This window comes from Agelaius phoeniceus, chromosome 1, assembly GCF_051311805.1.
Source record: "Agelaius phoeniceus isolate bAgePho1 chromosome 1, bAgePho1.hap1, whole genome shotgun sequence".
NCBI classification, from domain to species: Eukaryota; Metazoa; Chordata; class Aves; order Passeriformes; family Icteridae; genus Agelaius; species Agelaius phoeniceus.
In genome coordinates, this window is record NC_135265.1 from 72,167,007 (window position 1) to 72,185,724 (window position 18,718).

General features: G+C 39.0%; 1 protein-coding gene across 3 annotated transcripts in view; it reads left to right on the top strand.

Annotated features, from left to right (window-relative positions):
- PIGN (phosphatidylinositol glycan anchor biosynthesis class N) overlaps window positions 1–18,718 on the top strand; it is a 104,751-nt gene that overhangs the window by 30,636 nt on the left and 55,397 nt on the right. For 2 of the 3 annotated variants that reach the window (XM_077181850.1, XM_077181846.1), the window contains exons 7-13: window positions 1,463–1,587; window positions 2,836–2,966; window positions 7,007–7,123; window positions 11,062–11,123; window positions 12,651–12,710; window positions 13,786–13,878; window positions 15,739–15,794. In XM_077181850.1, coding sequence (XP_077037965.1) covers window positions 1,463–1,587; window positions 2,836–2,966; window positions 7,007–7,123; window positions 11,062–11,123; window positions 12,651–12,710; window positions 13,786–13,878; window positions 15,739–15,794 — 644 coding nt within the window. The remainder of the gene's footprint in view (window positions 1–1,462; window positions 1,588–2,835; window positions 2,967–7,006; window positions 7,124–11,061; window positions 11,124–12,650; window positions 12,711–13,785; window positions 13,879–15,738; window positions 15,795–18,718) is intronic. The other variant, XM_077181854.1, reaches the window with a different exon arrangement.

Sequence of the window (18,718 nt, forward strand, 5' to 3'; positions counted from 1 at the left end):
ATTTTTTTTTGCTTAATCATTCTGTGATAGAAAAACATATGCTTTCTCATATTGATCTATGTTTTAAGATTTAATTTTGAGAGTTTTCCTGTTTGTCTGTTTCGATATGCTTTGTTTTGATTTCCTTTTATTTAATTAAAATTAAGGAAACAGTTTTATTGTATCCTGCAAATTACTGGTACACTCTGGAAAGCTTCTTCAGTCTGTGGTCAAATTATGTGCAGGTGGACAGATCTCTGTGGGAAATGAAAATCTCCTTAAAAATAATTACATTGCTATTTAATGTAATCGGATTTTGTTCCTGTATCTTTATTTAAAATATCTCTGGACTTTGGTCATGATTTTGTTTGGACAAGAGCTGAAGCTGAGAAGCATGCAAATATTAGTCCATGTGGCTTGTGTGTACTCAGGGAGTTAGAAAAGTGGAATTGCATACTGCCATGGTTTCCTGGCACAGCTCACTGTGACATCCTTGCTGCCACTTTGGTCTTCTTCTGGGTACACTGACTTTTGTTTATATGAGGCATGAGCTTTAGATATTAAGAGCTCCATCACTGTCACAGCTGTGTGGTGGACTGCCCTGTCCTTTGGTGGCAGAAATGCTTCCCTGCCTCTACCAGCATTTTCCCTGGACTCCTGCATGAATTTCAAAGACACTCACTTATGTTAGTGTACTGAAAGGTTCTCTAGATGCTTTTTTGAACTAAGACCCTACCCTGTTTTGTTTCCTTGGGCAGTGCTGTTACTAAGGAGCTGATGCAGGAATAGCTGTCTGCCTGCATTTTGCATTGCTGCAGCGTGGCTGGTCTAACACAGAATAGCCCTGTCAAGACTCATTCAGTCCAAGGGGAAAATTCTCCGCTGGCATCTGCCTCAGGGATGCTTAAGTAGGACATGTGCAAGGCAGATGTATGTTCTGTAGTTCATATATTTGCAAAGCATGTCATGTTTTGTTCTGTTTTTATTTAGTTTCTGCAGACAAATTGTAGCTTGGTATCTCAGTCCTGCAGAACCTGCTTCCAAAGCAAGAATATTTGAGACCTTTGCTTCCAATTTAAATTCAGTAAATCAATAGAAATGCCAAGCCATGAGTGGCACTCAAGAGTGGTTCATCAATTTGTTTATACAGGTGACATAGAAGGGATGATGTTTTCTTGCCTATGCAAATTCAAAAAAACTCTCATACAAAACCAAAACAAACCAACAAATAAAAACCCAACAAAAAAAGCCCAACCAAAGAACACTTCAACATGAATGTTGTCTTAGATAAGCAGGAATTTGGACTGACCTGATAGTAGTTGTCTTCCAAGCTGTAAATTGGGAAGTCCATTATTTTTCCTCTTTTTAAACTCTAATAACTACTAGCATTTTGACATGGAAACAGCAGTGTTTTACTTCTAGTAAGATGCTTATCTTCTTCCGTTTTGCTCAGATTAATATATTAATGGCTTATTCCATACAGAGCTTCTTTAATTCTTCCAGAAGCAATCAAACATTGTTCTCTGCACTGAATGAAGAGAAAGTGGTTCTGTTCCTGCATTTGCTAGGCATAGACACCAATGGACATGCTCATCGGCCAAACTCAAGGTAATTGAGACATTAAGCATATCTTTCTTACTAGTTTTAAATGCATAAAGTGATTTTTTTTTTTAACAGTGCAATTTATCAAGCCAGAAACAAGAGTTGTAGTAGGGCGGGGGGTCATATATGTTACCATGATCATCTACATTCTGAATATTTGGGTTATTTTGTTTTTTAAGGTCCCATCTATAGAAATGACAGATTTTTACTTTATACCGTATGTCAGGTTATATTCCTGTATTCAAGTCTGATTTTTAGCAGTTTTCTTAGTTGCAGCCAACACATAATCTAGAGGATATGTAGGAAATGCAGTTTTAAATGTAAAATGGGTACAGTTTTCAGATACCGCACTGCTGAAGTGATATCATTGAGTTTATAGACAACAGTAAGCTCAGCAATAATGGCAAATGCTGGCATTATGTTTTGACTTTTTTATTACACTTAAAAAAAGAGCAGAGTTTAGATTAACAGTTCTCATCGCCAATTCATCTTGAAGTGTGTTATTCTGTGTGAACTTTCCTTTAATTTCTTCACATCCTGCTTTGTAGGATTTTATGTCTTTCTCTTGATCCTTGCATACTTTTAAAATTCTCTGATTTCCTGCATCATTATAAAGTTCATACTTGCTGTGTGTTTAATGCACATTTTTATGATTTTTTTTTTTACAGAGTTTTAAAACTGACTTTAGCAACAGATAGGAAATTAATTGTCTGAAAGTCAATCATGGTCAATCACTTTATCTAAAATACAAAATTTTTTACAAAATACAAATTTTTTATTTAGCTTATATTCCAGAAAACTAGGGTCTGTCCTGATCTGTAAATCATCTCAAAACACTGACTCCCTGGTGAGATCTTTCTTTGCCATTTAGTTACCAGCTTAAAGTAATGTTTGCAACTTACAGGTAAGGTGTTTGAGTTTTCCAGAATTCCTTAGTTTTGGCATTCTGCTTAACTTGCTTGGCAGCTGTGAGTAGTAAAATTATAGTCTTATATCAAGGACAGGTCAGATTTGAAGTATAAATCCATTTGAAACTGTGGTTTCAGTAATCTTCAAACTGTGCTGCAACGATTTAATATCTCAGACTCAGAAGAGGAGAGATTTTACATCTAGGAAGCCTTTTGTTAGCTTGATGTTCATTTGAGATTAAAGCAGTCTGTACTCAAAGGGCTGGGCTTTATGACCATGGATAAGTTGCTTAATACCAACTGTGAGAGCCACCTGGAATGTAACATTTTTTTCCTCTTTTTCAAGGGAGTACCAGGAGAATATTAAACAAGTTGATGAGGGTGTGAAAGAAATTGCTTCACTGATTGACAGTTTCTATGGAAATGATGGAAAGACTGCATTTATTTTGACTTCTGACCATGGAATGACAGATTGGGGTGAGTCTTTTTAAATATTGAGTCAGTTGAGTTTATGGGCATCTGGTGTGTGATTAGAGAGCTCTGTCCCATGAGAAGCTTTGGAACCCCTCCTTTAATTTGGTATCCTAAGTGTTGCTTGTGTATGAAAATCCATGTAAATTGCTGTGACAGCTGCATTCCATGTCTGGACAGAAAAAAGACACTAAGTTAAAGCTTAATTTCCTCAGTGACTGCTAGTAGGGATAGAAAGATTGCTGCAGAAATCACCTTAGGCAGGAGAAGACGGTGTAATTTTGGCTGCCAGCAGCAAATTTGGTCTTGTTTCAGCCCATCTGGGAGATAGAGTTCTCACTTTGGTGCTCTAAAGCACCTGGAAAAGGTGGGAAATCTGTCCAGGAGTTGGTGAAAAACTGTACAGAGATGTTTTGGGAGGGTGCCGAATCTTTTGCTTATTTTGGCCTTTTAAGCACAGCAGAAAGGAGGGGACTGCTGTGTGATCTTTCTAGAGGAGGCTGGTGCTGGAGACAGGTGAAAGAGCTGAGAGTACAGAGAGCTGAATGAGGCAGGGGCCAACTATGCTGATACCCACAGAGGAGGCTTGTGAAGGGTATGGCCACAGTGGCCAAATGCTTTGAGGGCAGATGAGAAAAGTTTGCAGTGCTAAGCTCATTTAGACATTTTTCCCTAATTCTTTCTTCTTTCAAGAACCTTAAGAACGCTCCTGTCCTTGTGTGCAGCCAGTGAAAATGATAAGTCTCTCTTCCAATGCTGTGTGCTTGCAGCTACCAACTATGACACTTTTGGAACAGGGCTGCTCCAGGCATGGTCGTGGCAAAACAACAGTCAGTATGTTACTCTCTGTGTGAAATCCTAAAGTTGCTCAATTGAAGAGATGCAGATTTTTTCTGTCATCAGAGATAACAAAATATTTGTATATTTATCCAATCAACCTAATTACCATCTGTTCATTTGCAAAATAGTCCATTTTGAGTAATATTTACTGTTGAGCTTACTGCCACTTGCAATAAGATTTTAATTCTGCTGTATTTTTCCTATATGTTTCAAGAAATGATTTCATATTTTTTTATAAGGAAGGGATGTGTGTATATATATTTTTATATATATGATCATAGAGATCTCAGGAGTTCCAGCCACCTGCTCAAGGCAGGATTAGCTTTCGAATCAGACACAGATGCTAGGGCTTATCAGCAGGGCCCTTAAAACCTCAAAGGGATGGAGCCTATGCAGTCCTTTTGGGCAGCCTGCTCTGCTGCTTGCCTGCCATCATGGAGGGGGAAAGGTTTTCTTTATCTGCAATCTGAACTTCCTTTGTGTCAAATTATGGCTGTTCTGTCGTGCTCCCACTGTGCACCACAGTGACACTCCATCCTCTCTCAGGCCCCCTCACATTGGGGCGCAGGCAGGCTGCTCTGCTGTGTTCTCCCCAAAACTATTTCTTCTCCAGGCTGAGCAAGTCCCAGTCCCTCAGCTGCTTCTCACAGGGCAAGTGCTCCTCCCTGAGACCATTCCAGATGATGGGTGTCTTTCCAGTACCAAAGGAGCCCAAAGCTGGGTCCAGTGTCTAGAGGTTGTCTCACAGATACTAAATAGAGGAGAACAGTCCTTTCCCTGTACCATGCTCCTGTTAACACCGCCTGTGGTGCTGTTGGCCTTCCTTGCTGCCAGAGTGAGCTGCAAGGGTGTTCTCATTATGCACTGGATCCTTTGGAGGGGGAATAAAAGGTGTTAGGAGTAACTTCTTCAGGCTTTGAGAACCACTGGTCTGTCATAGTTTTCTGTCATCTCTTTCTGTCTTGAAGGAAAAACTTCATCATGTGCCAGAAGTGTTAATAACTTTGAAGTTGACTTTAGTGATTCCTAGAGCAAACCCAGAGGTTCTGTTCAGGCCCATTGCAAGCTGTCTGAAGGATAATTCAGGAATTTTAATTTGAGCTGGTTGGTACTATCAGGCCCTGTTGCAGCCTTTCAGTGGTTATTTGCAGAATGGGATGTGGCTGGTTTTAAAACAAATTAAACATTGGGAGTATGGGAGGGCCTATTAGGAAAAAGAATATGATCGATCTGACTTGGACATGATCAAAGACATGGTGGTTGCTGGCAAAAGCCTATGGTGTCACTGGCTTTCTCAGTCTGACCCCATGATTTTGCTTTAAATTGATGTCAGATGGAAGAGCTGACCACCAACGAAGGGCATTCCATACCCACCTTGGCCTCTTGTTCCTGCTACCATCCTGGCACAAGTACCTGTGTGGTGTGCTGGTCTATGGAACAGACAACTAAACAACAGCACCCTTTTCCCCCTGTAGGGGGATAGAATATAAGAAAAATCAAGGTAGTGTAGTAATTAATCTTACCCCTAAGGAGTTGCAGCTGGGCCAATTATCAAAGATTTGGAACAGGCCTGACTTTAACAGGCCACAGCTGTAACCAATGAGAAGAAGAGTGCTATAAAAGAGTGGGGTGGCTAGTTGGGAAGAGAACTGGAGTCATTTGGCTCCTTTGTGAAGAAGAAAGAGGTGGTGCTCTGAGGAGCTGCCCATGAGAAAAACTAAGAAGGTATGAAACTCTTGTGATAAGGAGACAACAGTATGGAAGCCCTACAATAAGATGACAACATTCCCCCTTTTCCCTGAAAAGGTCTATTTGGAGAGTGTTAGATGTGGAACTGACCCAGCTGAACAGAATTATTTTTCTTCCCCTCTTGTTATTCAGATCAGAACTGAAACAGTTCTTTATAACATGGAGGGAGTGGGTACAGCTGCCTCTCTCAACTCTATCTGTCTTAAAGTATTCATAGAGGTAGAATCTCAGTGAAATGCTGATGGAGCTGGTGGCTTGGCTAAATCTTCCTCCTGCAGTAATAAGAATATAACAGATATAAGAAATAGTCCCTGGTCTGTGCAAGATACAGGAAGTGCTCTCTCCATAAGCTCTTTTTCCCAAAGTTCTTCAAAGAACAGCAGTTGTTGCTGTTTTTGAACCCAGAGAATGCCCACCAAGAAACGTCAGAAATCTAATTCCCAGACCAGTGTGTTCTTAAGCTTTAGGCTGTTTAAAGTAAGCAAAGTTGACTCTTCAGCTGTGCCACAGTGATTGTTTTAGGGACAGAATTAGGTATGCTGTTGGGAATAGCCTTGAGGTTGCACAACAATATGCTTTGTCTGTCCTTTGTATTTATTAAAATTTATAGACAGGGAAGAGCATGTGTCTGTGTGAATATAAGGCAAATGTGTAATCTTGTAGGCCATACAGGGACCCACATAGGGTTTGTATAACAAAGTCCTTCCCTTTGAGCCTGGGTTATCTCACTGCACCCACTGGGTTCAATGGCCAGCGTTTCTTTCAAGCTTGTGTGGCTCCTGCTTTAGTACAACTGCTGCTGAGATGTCACAGTTTTCAACCTTCCTGCTTTTGGTGGCTGATGTGTTAAGCTGGAGGAAATCTGTTTCCCCAGGGAAGAAAGTAATGTTTTATCAATTTTTAAGGAATGTGCTACTAGACTTTAAAACCTTAAAAATGAGCTTCTATCACTGTTGCAAAGATGACAGTTGCAATGCATATTGCTTCTTGGTTTTGAAGTGGAAGTCTAATTCTTATTCAGAGGTCAGTTCTATATGTTTTTTTTCACATGTGCCTAATATTACTGAAATCAGACTTTCTTGGTTTCACTAAGATGCTCAGGATAAGCACATGTATGTGTTTTGAGCTGGTAACTACTCCATATGTTGAGGCTTTAAAAAATATTATGGCTTTATTTCCTGTATGTTAAAAATTTGAGGTTTTAATATAAAAGGTTCTGTCTATTTAATCTTGACTTAACTGATACTGATTTCCCAACTTGAAATTTCAATTTAGCCCTTATTATTAGTGGCATAAAAATAAGCTATGAAGCTGGAATAGGTTGTCTGTAACAGACTTTTACTATGTGTGTATCAAGAGCTTTGTACATGTGTGTGTATTTTTATTGCATGTAGATTTTGTTTGTTCTTACAGCACATGTCTTAAAGTTTCTGTTTTTCTTGTTTGGTGTATCTTAGGATCCCATGGAGCTGGTCATCCCTCAGAAACTTTAACACCACTGATTGTTTGGGGTGCTGGGGTAAATTATCCACAGAAAGTTACAACCCAGTTCTTTGAAGACAATTTTTTGAAAGGTAGGTAAAATATAAGACTTAAGTGAAAGATTCTGATGGAAACTGAGATGTTTTTAACCATTACACCTGTTGAGCTTCACCAACTTCTATTCCATTTCAGAAAGTGTGATTTGCTTTGTGTGATGTGTAAGGAAAAGGTGACAGGGTATGCCTAAAGAAGCTACTGCAAAATTGGGTAGATAACATCAGTCAGTTTTCTTTTCTAACCATAGAATTGAAGACTTTCTCTCTTTGTTGGCAGGAGGCTATTTATGCTCCTAAAACTTCATTCCTTAGAGAATGAAGGAGACTTAATTTTTAACTCCCAGATGTTGAATATATTAGTGCATAATACATAATGATTACATTATTAGAAACATAAGTTGACAAGTTCAAGGACTCCTTTCTAACTTCACAGCACAACCCTGTGGACATTCTAGGGGCTGTCTTGTCTCATTTGCGTATCCTTGCAGCTGTTGTGCAAATGTAAACAGCTTTTCTTAATGAAAAACTGTGATTCTTCACTGTTATTTTTGCCTTTTCTAATTTATTTAAGAGTAAACATTTTTAAAGGAATGAGTTTTTATTATTTCGCATACATAATGCAATAAATGCTGTCTTACTGAAATATCAGTGTAGTTAGAGACTCTTGAACACATGATTAAATTATTCAAGCTGTTCCTCTTTCATGTGCCTGCCCCATTCTTGTGGCCTGCTCTGTTTTTTAAGACGCCTTCAGTCTTGGGTTGTTGCTCGTGATCAATGAGGTAATGACTTCCTATTTTATTGGATTGTTTGTCAAGGTACATTAGAGAAAACAGGCAAAAATTACTTCAGCTCTGAGGTGTTAACTCCGCCCTGCTCTCAAGAAGGTATTTGGTAACAGGTTAGGTCATTTCAGAAATAGTGCTACCTTTTCACTCCTTGTGCCTAACTGCTGCTATAAAATGATGACATCTGTGATAAAATTGAAAATGAATTGTAGAAAAAAACCAGACTAAAACAAGTGATTTTGGTGTCAGTGATGGCTGATCTGCTAGACTTTTAAGGACATTTGATATCTAAGGGTTGATCTGTAATAGCTGAATTCTACATCTGTCAGTTTCCTTGATTCTCAGCAGCCTTACTGCAAACCTCAGCATTTGACTTGAAATCATGATGAAAATAATGTGAGAGATTTCAAAAAAGATGAGCATTGAGCTGACTCCCAGGTGCACAGTAGGGGAAGCTATATGGCCCTCATCTGTTAGGTAATGTGTATTTACTTAGAGGATGACATTTGTCTGCACCCTGCTGTGCTTGCTTCATATTTTCCTTCTGATGGTTAAAAAAACTAGCAAAGCAAATAACCACACAAAAAACCAAGCACACCAAAGCAAACATCAGAAACTCCTCCATTCATTTTGGGCTAGCTTTGCATCTGTCAAGCACACTGTTGCTTTGTTTAGACACTTAACGTTACAGATTCTTAATTGGCAAGGAATAATCTCTATTGGAGATTTGAGATGCTCTGAGTATCTTGGGAGTTTGAATTTCTGTTTGAGTAATAACTATCTTCTTAAAAAGAGACTGTTCTCTCAGGTAGTACATCAGCTCCTAGTAGGTTATGTAGCTTAGAAGTAAAGACAAAATTGTTGAAATGGAACTTGGCACTTGCACAGGTCAATACAGCTCAGCTACTCCATTGTTAGAATCCCATATATTTTCACAAAGGTAACATATAAAAGAAAAGCTGTTTAAAAGAGTTCTCTTGAAATGTTCTTTGAATCTGTCTTTCCTGCTCCGTACAGCTGCAGCTGTGGCTGCATGCAGGGGAGGAGAGTGTTTTCAAGACTGCTGTGTCACTGATGTATGCAGGTGTCAGGCTTACATTTCTACTTGCATGCTCCAATGTTCAAGTTCTTTCCATCTATTGACAATCCTTTTCAATTTCTCCAAGTGTTTATGGAAATATTGACAGAACATTTCTAATGCTGACAAACTTCTTATGATCTGTTCAGTGCAAGCAGGCTGAAGGCAGCTCAGTGAATTGTCTTTCTTCTCATTGTTGCCATGGAGGGTTCATACCCCCCAAAGGCAGTGCCTACAGCCAGGACTTAGCCTGTCCAGTTTGTCACAGAGACATGAATGTGTTCCTTGGATGGCCAGAAGGGCACAGAATCTGCTCTGGGTTGGCAGCCTTCTCATCAGTTTCGTCACCTGTGCTCTGCCTTCCCTCAGGCCTGCTCATGCAATCCTCTTGGAAAGATTTGTTATGGCAGCCTTGCATCCTGTGGGCGACATGTGCTATTACCCATTTGGCCACTGGCTTGACCCTTCTTCAGCAGGAAAGAGAATACAGAACTGCTCTCTAGCTCCTCAGGGGCTGATGGCTGGCCCTGGGGCACAAGCCCAGAGGAGTTTGTGAGTGAAGGCACAACCTCCTGCAGCATCAGGATATGGGGTGCTTGATACAGGCCTGCTTTGTAGGGGGCTCAGCCTGCTTTGGCACAGCTGAGGGAGCTCGCTGTACCCTCCACTAGTTTGGCTTCTGTGAGGTTTTATGTGAGATCTTCTTTGCTTCATGTACCCTCATCCTCTTTTTGAACTGGCACTTCCCTGCTGTTTCCCTGGACTGTTTGCATCTGACAGCTCAGCATGCTCCAGTAAAAGCAGGGAAGGATAAAGGCAAAAAACCCCTCTATAAAGTGGGTGGAAAACTGCTGAGCACTGTACAGGAAACCTAGACAGTGAGCTGGAATAATAAACCAATGTGGGCAGCATGCACAGCCAAGATGCCTCACTCCTGGGAGTACAGCCTGGACTGGCCAGTCTGTAGGTGTGTCACAGTCCTTAGGAGTTCCTTGGCTCAGTGTCCTGTGGCTCTTGGTCCCAAGCAGATGTCTTCAATTCTGCATTTTGGAATATCTCAGTAGAACATGCAGAGATGAAAAAACTTCTGACAAAAAGAGGAAGTTTTCTCTAGCAGAGACAGTTTCTTCCTACCTTAGACACATTTTGTGTGTGCACAGACAGTTTTCCAATGTTTTTCTTTGGAAAACTGAATTTAAAGGGAAAACGGGCAATTCATTTATACAATAGAAATATTGGTAAGAGTCTGTTTCTAGAAATACAAATCCATTTCCTTTTCTGGGAAGCAAAAGGAAGCAGACTTGTACCTTTTGGTGTGAGTTTAACAGAATTGATGATTAATGCTGCTAATACTTCCCCTGTGTTGCCATGGGAACTCCCCTTAGCTGTCTCACTACTGTTAAAGTACAAGTCTGCTCTTCAGGGTGCTTGTGGAACCAAGTAACAGTGGACCTTTACTCAGACCCCCCCAAGGTAGCAGTGGTATGAACTAATTGCTGGAAGTCAGTTTGCTGTATGCAATACTGCAGATGTATGAAAGAAAAAACCAAACCTTGCTAAACTCTGTTTTTAACTAACTCTCCACCCCCAAAGAAAATAGGCAATTTTCTCTTTATTTCCTTAGAGACCAGTGTAGAGCAGGAAAATATAATTTTCAACCAGGTTTTTGTATGATGTGCCAAAGCTTTAGGATCTAATGTTTGTACTGTGCTGTACCAGGGCATTTAGGACCCTGGGTTAGCCTTTTTTACCAGCTATTGAAGAGATGCTATAAATCTCCTAAATCCGAGTTTGATTCTTTTAGTTGGCACAGGAGGTAATACATCACTGTGCTGAAAAAAATAAAAGCCTTAGCCTTTTTTCTACTGATCTAGGTCACAATTGCAGGCAGCAATTTATCCTGCTGGATAAAAGAAAATGTGAATTTAAATGAATGCATTTTGTTGTTTCTGCCTGTTGAGTTCCATCTGTAACCCTTCTTGAGCTAGCATCCTATGTAAAATCATAATTTTCTTTAGTACCAACACTTTACAGAAAATGGCAACAAGATAGTAAATGTCAACTGAACTTGAACTGTCCTTTGAAATCTGTGTAGATTAGCTGTTCAGGTGCTCTGTTGTTTCTTGCAGAATGGAAACTGGAGAACTTGAAGAGGCTTGATGTCAATCAGGTATCAAACACACCTAATTTAATAGTTCATAAGTTTTCCCCTTAAATTATGAGTTTTGCGTGATTTAAAGTAATTACTTAATTTGAGTGAATGATCACACCAATGTAACATTTCCCTAGAAACAGGAACCACAATAACATAATGAGGGTAAGTTTAAATTGCTTGTTGACAAGCAATTGACAGCTGCACAAACAACTTCTCCTGAAGATGCATTATTGCACCATTTATTTAAGTGATCCCACATGGCTGTAGGAAAAGTGCAGTACAATATACCAGGTCCCCCAAGCTGCTGTCACGAAATCAAAACCATTTCTTGCTATAGTGGTAAACTGTGGAGTTTTTTTTCATCTGTGATTGTGGCCCAAATATTTTGCAATTTAGACAATTAGTCAAGGAAGAAAAGAATGTGAACAACTTTTCCATTGATCCTTAATCAATCAAGCTTTTTTAAACTGTGGTGCTTCATCATCCTTCAAAAATCAATATATGAATAACAGACTCCAAACCTACTCAAACAAGGGAAATAATCTCATGCTAGAAGGTTCAAATTGGGAATGTTTTGGATCAACTGCCTTCAGCAAATCCCTGGTACAAAACTACAAAAAAAGATTAGTTTTCCTCTCAAGGTTGGTAGGAGTTATGGCAATGTTGTTTTGAGACTGTAAAGAAGAGTCTTGAATATTACTTTGCCCTGGATAATGGAGTTCCCAAGGACAGACAGAGCTTTTGTCCTGTAGTACATGTGGGACGATGGGTAAAAATAGCAAACAAGACTTCTAATTATCATTACACTCCGAGTGTATTGTTCTCAACAAATAATGGTTTGGAGTCTGCTCAGTAGATCTGAGGCTGGAGTAGTGCCTGTGATTTCAGTGTAGTTTTTTCAGATTTATGCCTGAGAAACAAAGAATTTGGGTGTCTAGTTTTATATTAAAGGAAAATATAAACCTGGTAAGAGGCAGTGTTTATTATCACAAATAGAAGGAAATGATAACTTATTTCATGAGATGCTTTAGTGAAGATTGAAGGGCCTCTTGGAGGCCTGACTGGACATTAAAAAACTGCAGAAACTCCCTCTGTAGGGGAGAAGATGAGCAATCTGCGCTGTGGAAGCATGGGATAAAGCATGTTGTGAAAAGCAGTATATCCAGAATACTGCTTAAAACTGTAAATATGGAATTAGTTCTTTTGGTCATATAAATAGCCATAAAAAGTGGTATGCCTCTCTGAGTGCAGTAAAGGAGCTGTTGAATTCCTGCAAATATATACTGGGGTAGTTATAATTTGCCTTTTAAATGAAATGTATTTTTTCAAGCTTGCTCAGCAGCAGAGCTTCACATTTTGAATCTAATCATGCCATGACTACTAGAAACTAAAAACCCAAAAAACTGTAAAGGAGACGTGTGTGTATAACTTGGCGATATTACATAGTTATCTTTTGCATATGCAGATATGTTAAAATTAAGCTGAATTTATTATCTCTAGAGGCTGAAGCTATGTTAAAATGAAATGCTTCTGTTTGTACAGGCTGATATAGCACCACTGATGGCTTCCCTTATCGGTGTGCCTTTCCCCCTGAACTCTGTGGTAAGAAGTACAGATGTTTTTCTATGTTATAAAAATCTGTTCACCATAAAGGAAGAGGTGCTAGGGGCGAGACTTGAGGTGTGTGAGGAGAAGGATTACAGATTTGTAAAAGTGCTATAGGGTGTGAAGACTGCTCGTAGTTTTAATTTTATGTGTGTATCTTTAGAGTACAAACTTAAATTTTTTTAATGTATTGTATGGGGCTTTTAATTGGAGAGGCAGCTGGTCCTTTTCTAAGCTGCAACTTTATACTCTTGAGCTATATAAGAGTTTTTTGTTGCTTTGTTTTTAGGGATGGTAAAAATGCAATATGGTTTGAATAACACATGATTTTGATCATGAAAGCTAAGCCTGTAAACAAGCCAGTTCCTGCAATTTAATATTCAATTATTTCTTGATTAAACTGGTGTACTTTCTTCAGATGTTATCTTCTGCCTCTAATTTAGTGAAGAGCGAGATGACTTTCTTTTAATTTCTTTCATGTATTATTACATAGTTCAAAAGTTGCCTCATAAATATTGAATTGACAATTAGCATTTCATTAGTGTGCTGTCACACTGCTAGTTTCACATATAAAACACCTATTTACAGCATATTTTTTGGAATATTTCTTCTGGGGACTCTGTCCAAGGAATTGTCCCCTTGTCCTGCACTCATTGCTGGTTATGTGAGGAAAGCTGCCCAACACAGGGTGGCATGGGAACTGCTCCCTTTCCTACCACAAGTACTGGATTGAGTCAGGCCCAGGTGAGGCTTTGGGTAGAAGACTGTTAGGGGTATCAAAAAATACCTTTTGATTAGATGTTGAGTTTATATTATTTTATAGTATATAGTTTGGTAACAACTTCTGTTATTTATGCTTTTTGCATTCCTGTAGAAGCTGAGATATTACAAACAATCCCTACAATGTTGCAAATCTGTGTGAGAAGAGTAAAGTATTTTCAAATAACATGAGTTATTTCAGCAGTAATTTGAAGTGTTCTTACTGCTTATTTGGCCAGCAATTCAGTTAAGAGAAATTCCTGTCATTTAATTTAATTTTTTTTTACTTATTATGTGTATTTTTCTTCCTCAGGGAACTCTACCTCTGGAGTATCTGAACACTAGTGCTCTTTTCAAAGCAGAGAGCATGTTTACCAATGCTGTTCAGGTTCTTGAGCAATTTAAGGTACTAAACATGTGGTAAAAAAGCCCAACTTATTTGAATAATAGTTGTTGCTATGTGTAAGTAACTGTATGACTTACCCTATCCATAGTGTGCCAAGTTGAAAGGATTAAAATTGAATGCACATTCATTTGATTGAATAGCTGTCAGACTTATCTGGGGAAGCTTGAAATACTTTAATAAAGAAGTTTGGTTGGCTTTTTCTAAGGAGAATGAATAACTTTTTTCTTGCATCTTAACAAAAATGGTGATGTTTATTGGTGTTAATGTAAATCTACTTGCAGTATATAGGTAGAATGCTGGTACCAGAGAAGGGAAATAATGCCTTGGCATTTGGGGCTGGGAGACAAGGCCTTAAATCAGGGTCACTACACAAACAGATCAGAAAGGTAAAAGGCTCCTGTGCATTAAAGAAATTAAATTAGTGGCATAATTAACTTTTAGCTAATGCTGTTATATCTGTTGTTTTGCTTTGCAAATGTTCATCTCTGGTTCCTCTGTCTTGATTCATTTAAGATTGGATATTACATTATGAGAACACATGAGTGGTCCAAATAAAAAAGGTTCTGTTTCACTAAGCAGTGGAGTGAGAAACTGTCCAAAATCCCAGTTTTGGCAAGGCACAGAAATACTCTGAAGGAAAATCATCCTCCACAGATAGAAGCTGAGACACAAAAGAACTGTTATCCTCTCTGGAAATTCCTGTCACAGTAGTGAAACAATGAACTAGCATGAGATGACCTGCATGAGATCAGCACCTTCAGCATCTTCTGTCCCTTTGTGAATGCCAGCTTCACAAAGGTGTGGATACCAGGGTGGCAGTGTCAGCAGCAGAATCACTTTCAAAAATAAGATGGAGAGCTGGTGTGTTAACAGGGAGAGTAACTGGTGGGTTTGGATGTGAAGTTTGAAGCATGCAGATATGACCTCTGCAGTTGGAAGACCTCTGCTTTAAGCATTAAGGATGACTCAGATATTTTTCAGTTAAATTGGCATCTTGGAGATTATTTAAAAAAACAAGGTAGTTCTGCTTCTCCTTTCTTTTGAGCTTACTTTTGTTCTGTTGTTCTCTAGTGCTGGGTTATTCTTGTTGGCTTTTTTTTAGCATTGTATTGGAATGATCCTGTCTGCATTTCCTTTGAATTTTGTTTTTTCTCTGCTGAAGCAGAAGTAGACTGGCTTAGACATGCCAAGTGGATTTTTACTTTTCCTGTGATGGGCTGACCTGACCACAGTTTGTGCTCCCTGGAGATGATGTTGCCTTGGATGGATAGGATGAAATATGTGGGTTCCTACTTCCAGCTGTCAGGTTTTACAAGTGGTGTGCTTAGGAAGTTCCTGACTGTACATTATGCCAGCAGTCAGACTTGAGTCAGGCAGCTGTAGGAGGCCTTAAAGATGTTTTGGAGGACCTTGGACAAAGTGTCTCTGATGGCATCAAAACCTTCTATTTTTGTCCATGTGCAGGTTAATTGATTTACAGCATTGCTTTGGCAGTGTTTGCTGCAGTGTACTGGTGCCTGTCTGGCAGAAATGGTGCTGGTTTCATTGAGGGTGGTTGTCACTGAAGCCTGGTGTCACTTCTATCCATGTCTTCCTTTTATCCTGGAAACTGTAGAAGGCCTTCTGAGAAAAGCAGGGGCTAGAGCATGGTTTATTTTATTTACTTTAGAGCAGGTCTGAGTTTGCAGGAGCTCAGAGGAGTTGTGCATACTGGAGTATAACACCCAAATATTGAGAGTGTGATTTCATTCCTTTTCCAAAGTCTTATACATCTTCTTTGATCTTTTGTAGTTTAATTCCTGATACAATTTTTAGTCTTGTTGACACTTGCATGTAATGATTTAATGCTCTTTTATGCAGGTTAAGATGAGTCAGAAAAAAGAAACTACATTGTCAATTCTGTTCACACCATTCAAGTAAGTGTCTGTAAAAACTATGTATATTTTACCTGATTGTTTGTCTTACCACTTGCTTTGGTATTTCAGTGAGCTGCAACAACTCATTCAGTCTCTTAAGTCTTTTGTAGATGGAAGTGTTTATCTGCCTATGAAACTTTCCACTAGAACTCTATGTAATTATCTGCTTCTTCTCACCAGAACTTTAGGATGTAATTGGGATGATCCTGTCTGCATTTCCTTTGAATTTTCTTTTTCTCTGCTGAAGCAGAAGTAGACTGGCTTAGACATGCCAAATGGATTTTTACTTTTCCTGTGATGGACCGACCCATTTTAAAATCTATTCCTTACACTTTAGTTTCCATTAAGGATAATTTGTCTAGGCTTTTTTTGACACTATATATTGCACTGATTTTTTTTCTTGCTATACTTTCGGCATTTTTTCAGCATACTTTGGGAGATGCAAGTCCCTATAGGGTCAGGAAGTGCCATCTGTTAATTTATATATATGTCTAAAAGTTGAACTAAGAATTGTTTCTTCTGTCATTTAAATGCCAATGAAGAATAAATAAAATACATTGCATCCATAAAAGAAGCTTACAATGTTTAGCATTTGTGTTGCCTAGTCTTAGTGTTTCCAGGGCTGTTGAAGGAGTCTTTGTAGTGATTTGTGTATCTGGGAGCTCTGCTCTAGTGTATGGAACAGTTACTGCTCCCCTCACCCTTCTGTCTTATCTAATTAAAGCTTCTTTTTCCTTTTCCTTTCTTCTGTAGAGGTTTTTAAAAGCTTTGCCATGGGTGGATGTGATAGTGTTCAGTTCTGCTCGCATTTGGTGGAGTGCTCCAAAAATGCCTTGTCACCAAGAGCAGCTGTTTTCCTTTGGGAACTAGAGCACTGTTAATTAAGATCTTTAAATCATAGCAGCATTAAAACATACTTGAGTTGCTTCCTGTGAAGTATGTTTATTGTTAAAGATGATTGCTGTCTGTCTGAACAGGCAATTGCTGTGTTATTTTATACCTCTAGCTCCTTCAAAGGGAAAGGTTCAAGACAGTCTGTGAGACAAAAGTCAAGTTAATCCTGGGCACATAATGAATCCTTTAGAACAAATTCTGAATAACAATGACAGCTGCATTATCAAAGAATTTACTGATCTATGTGAAATAAAATGCCCATATGGAAAGGATGGATGGTTCTCTTTGATAAAGGACTATTAGTTTGATTTTGCAGCTCTTTCAATTTTACCTTTCCTTGAGAAATAAGACTGAGTCTATACAATAAGATGTGCTTTTATTAATGCTATAGATCTTTAAAGGATCTAAATATTACCAATTGCTTTATGGATTGCTTTTTTATGCTATGTTGGATTGATTTAAGTGGAAATGCCAGAGACATTTATCACTTTGAAAATGCAGCTAAAATTTGGTATAAATATATTGTTACTTTGGTATGGTCCACTGCAAAAATAAGTTTATTTTCTTTAGATACTCTACAATTTTTTCTGAATCAAAATTTGGATTAATAGTTGTTCCAGGAAATGTTTTGATTTGAGACCAAATAATTCCTTGGATGTGTGAGTGTCATGGCTGGAGTGATGCACCTCACTCATCAGAGAGAAGTGATTACTATTTCACAATGTTTGATAGGAAATGCCACAGCAGTTAGCAAGACTTAGTGTCAAGGTACACTTGATTATTTACTGCGTAGAGGATGGGTCAGAAAAAGCTGTCATGGAGATCCTCCTGTTGAGTTGTGAGATGCAGAGAAGACCTCCTTAGAGTCTAACCTCCTTCTCAGAAGGAGTTTAGATGCAGCTGGGTCTAGAATTAGTTCCAGACTTGGTCAGTGGTTTTGAGGGAGGCAGGAATCCACTACCACAGTGAAGTGCCTTACAGGAATTTTGTGGGGGTGAAGACTTTCTTTGTTGCTTCAGGATGATGCTGTTTATTCATGCTTGGAAAGCAGAAAAAGACTCACCATGGATGGTCACACACTAATGTAAATACTCACCCACAGTGTGCTGGGAGTAGTTTGGCCACATTCTGATTAGTCTTCACAGCTCTCCTTGACTTTCAAAACTTGGCTCATGTCTGGAAAGCTGCCAAGGGATCTTGTCTAACCTCTTACTAATAGTTGGGATGAAGTGGTTGAACACAAACTTACTTTTAAACACATGAGTAACTTCCTAGTGCTCCAGCTTGCAGGAACTAAAGGGAGAGTGAAGGTAGTTTTAGGCATGACCTGTCTATAGATCCGTCCCTCCTTTGACATGCAGATGACTGAATGTGTGTGCAATGAACACAAGCCTGAACTTCAGCTGCAGATACATGATCTGATGCATTAGTATGAGGCAAACCACATCAGATAATCACACAAATTATGCTTGAATCTGAATGAGATAGAGAGAGAAAGGCATCCATCCCCTTCTGCTGTCTTTGTTGAGACACTTTTTTGGTGGTAGATAGAGGGTGTAGAAGGGTATGATTGCTTTTTCAGGTGAAGCTAAAAATGCTAAGGTGGGGACACCTACCTCCTGTCCAGAGCAAGTGAAATCCTGGTGTGCTGTGCTATGTTTCAGAGTCATTGGTATTTGTAGGGAGGTTGTGTTTCTGCAGAGCTGTATGCTATTGGGAGTTGTCAGCCCAGGTTTAGTGTCAGGTTTGACCCCTGATCTGTATTAACCTATGGTTGGCCTTACCTGCTGCTGCAGCTGAGCACAGTTCTGTGCTGTGTCTGCTCCTACTGTCCTTTCATTCAGACACAAATAACTCCTTCCACCTCTGTTCATTTTCAGTTGTTGTACAAAGGAGTTATACTCATTTTTAATCCTTCTGGTGCCTGAAATATGTAACTTGAAGCTCAGAAAGTGTATGCTCCAACATATAATTCTTTTTTCCTTCATAGTTTATTGGAAGTTAGTGAAGGGTTATTCATGTCTGAAGTG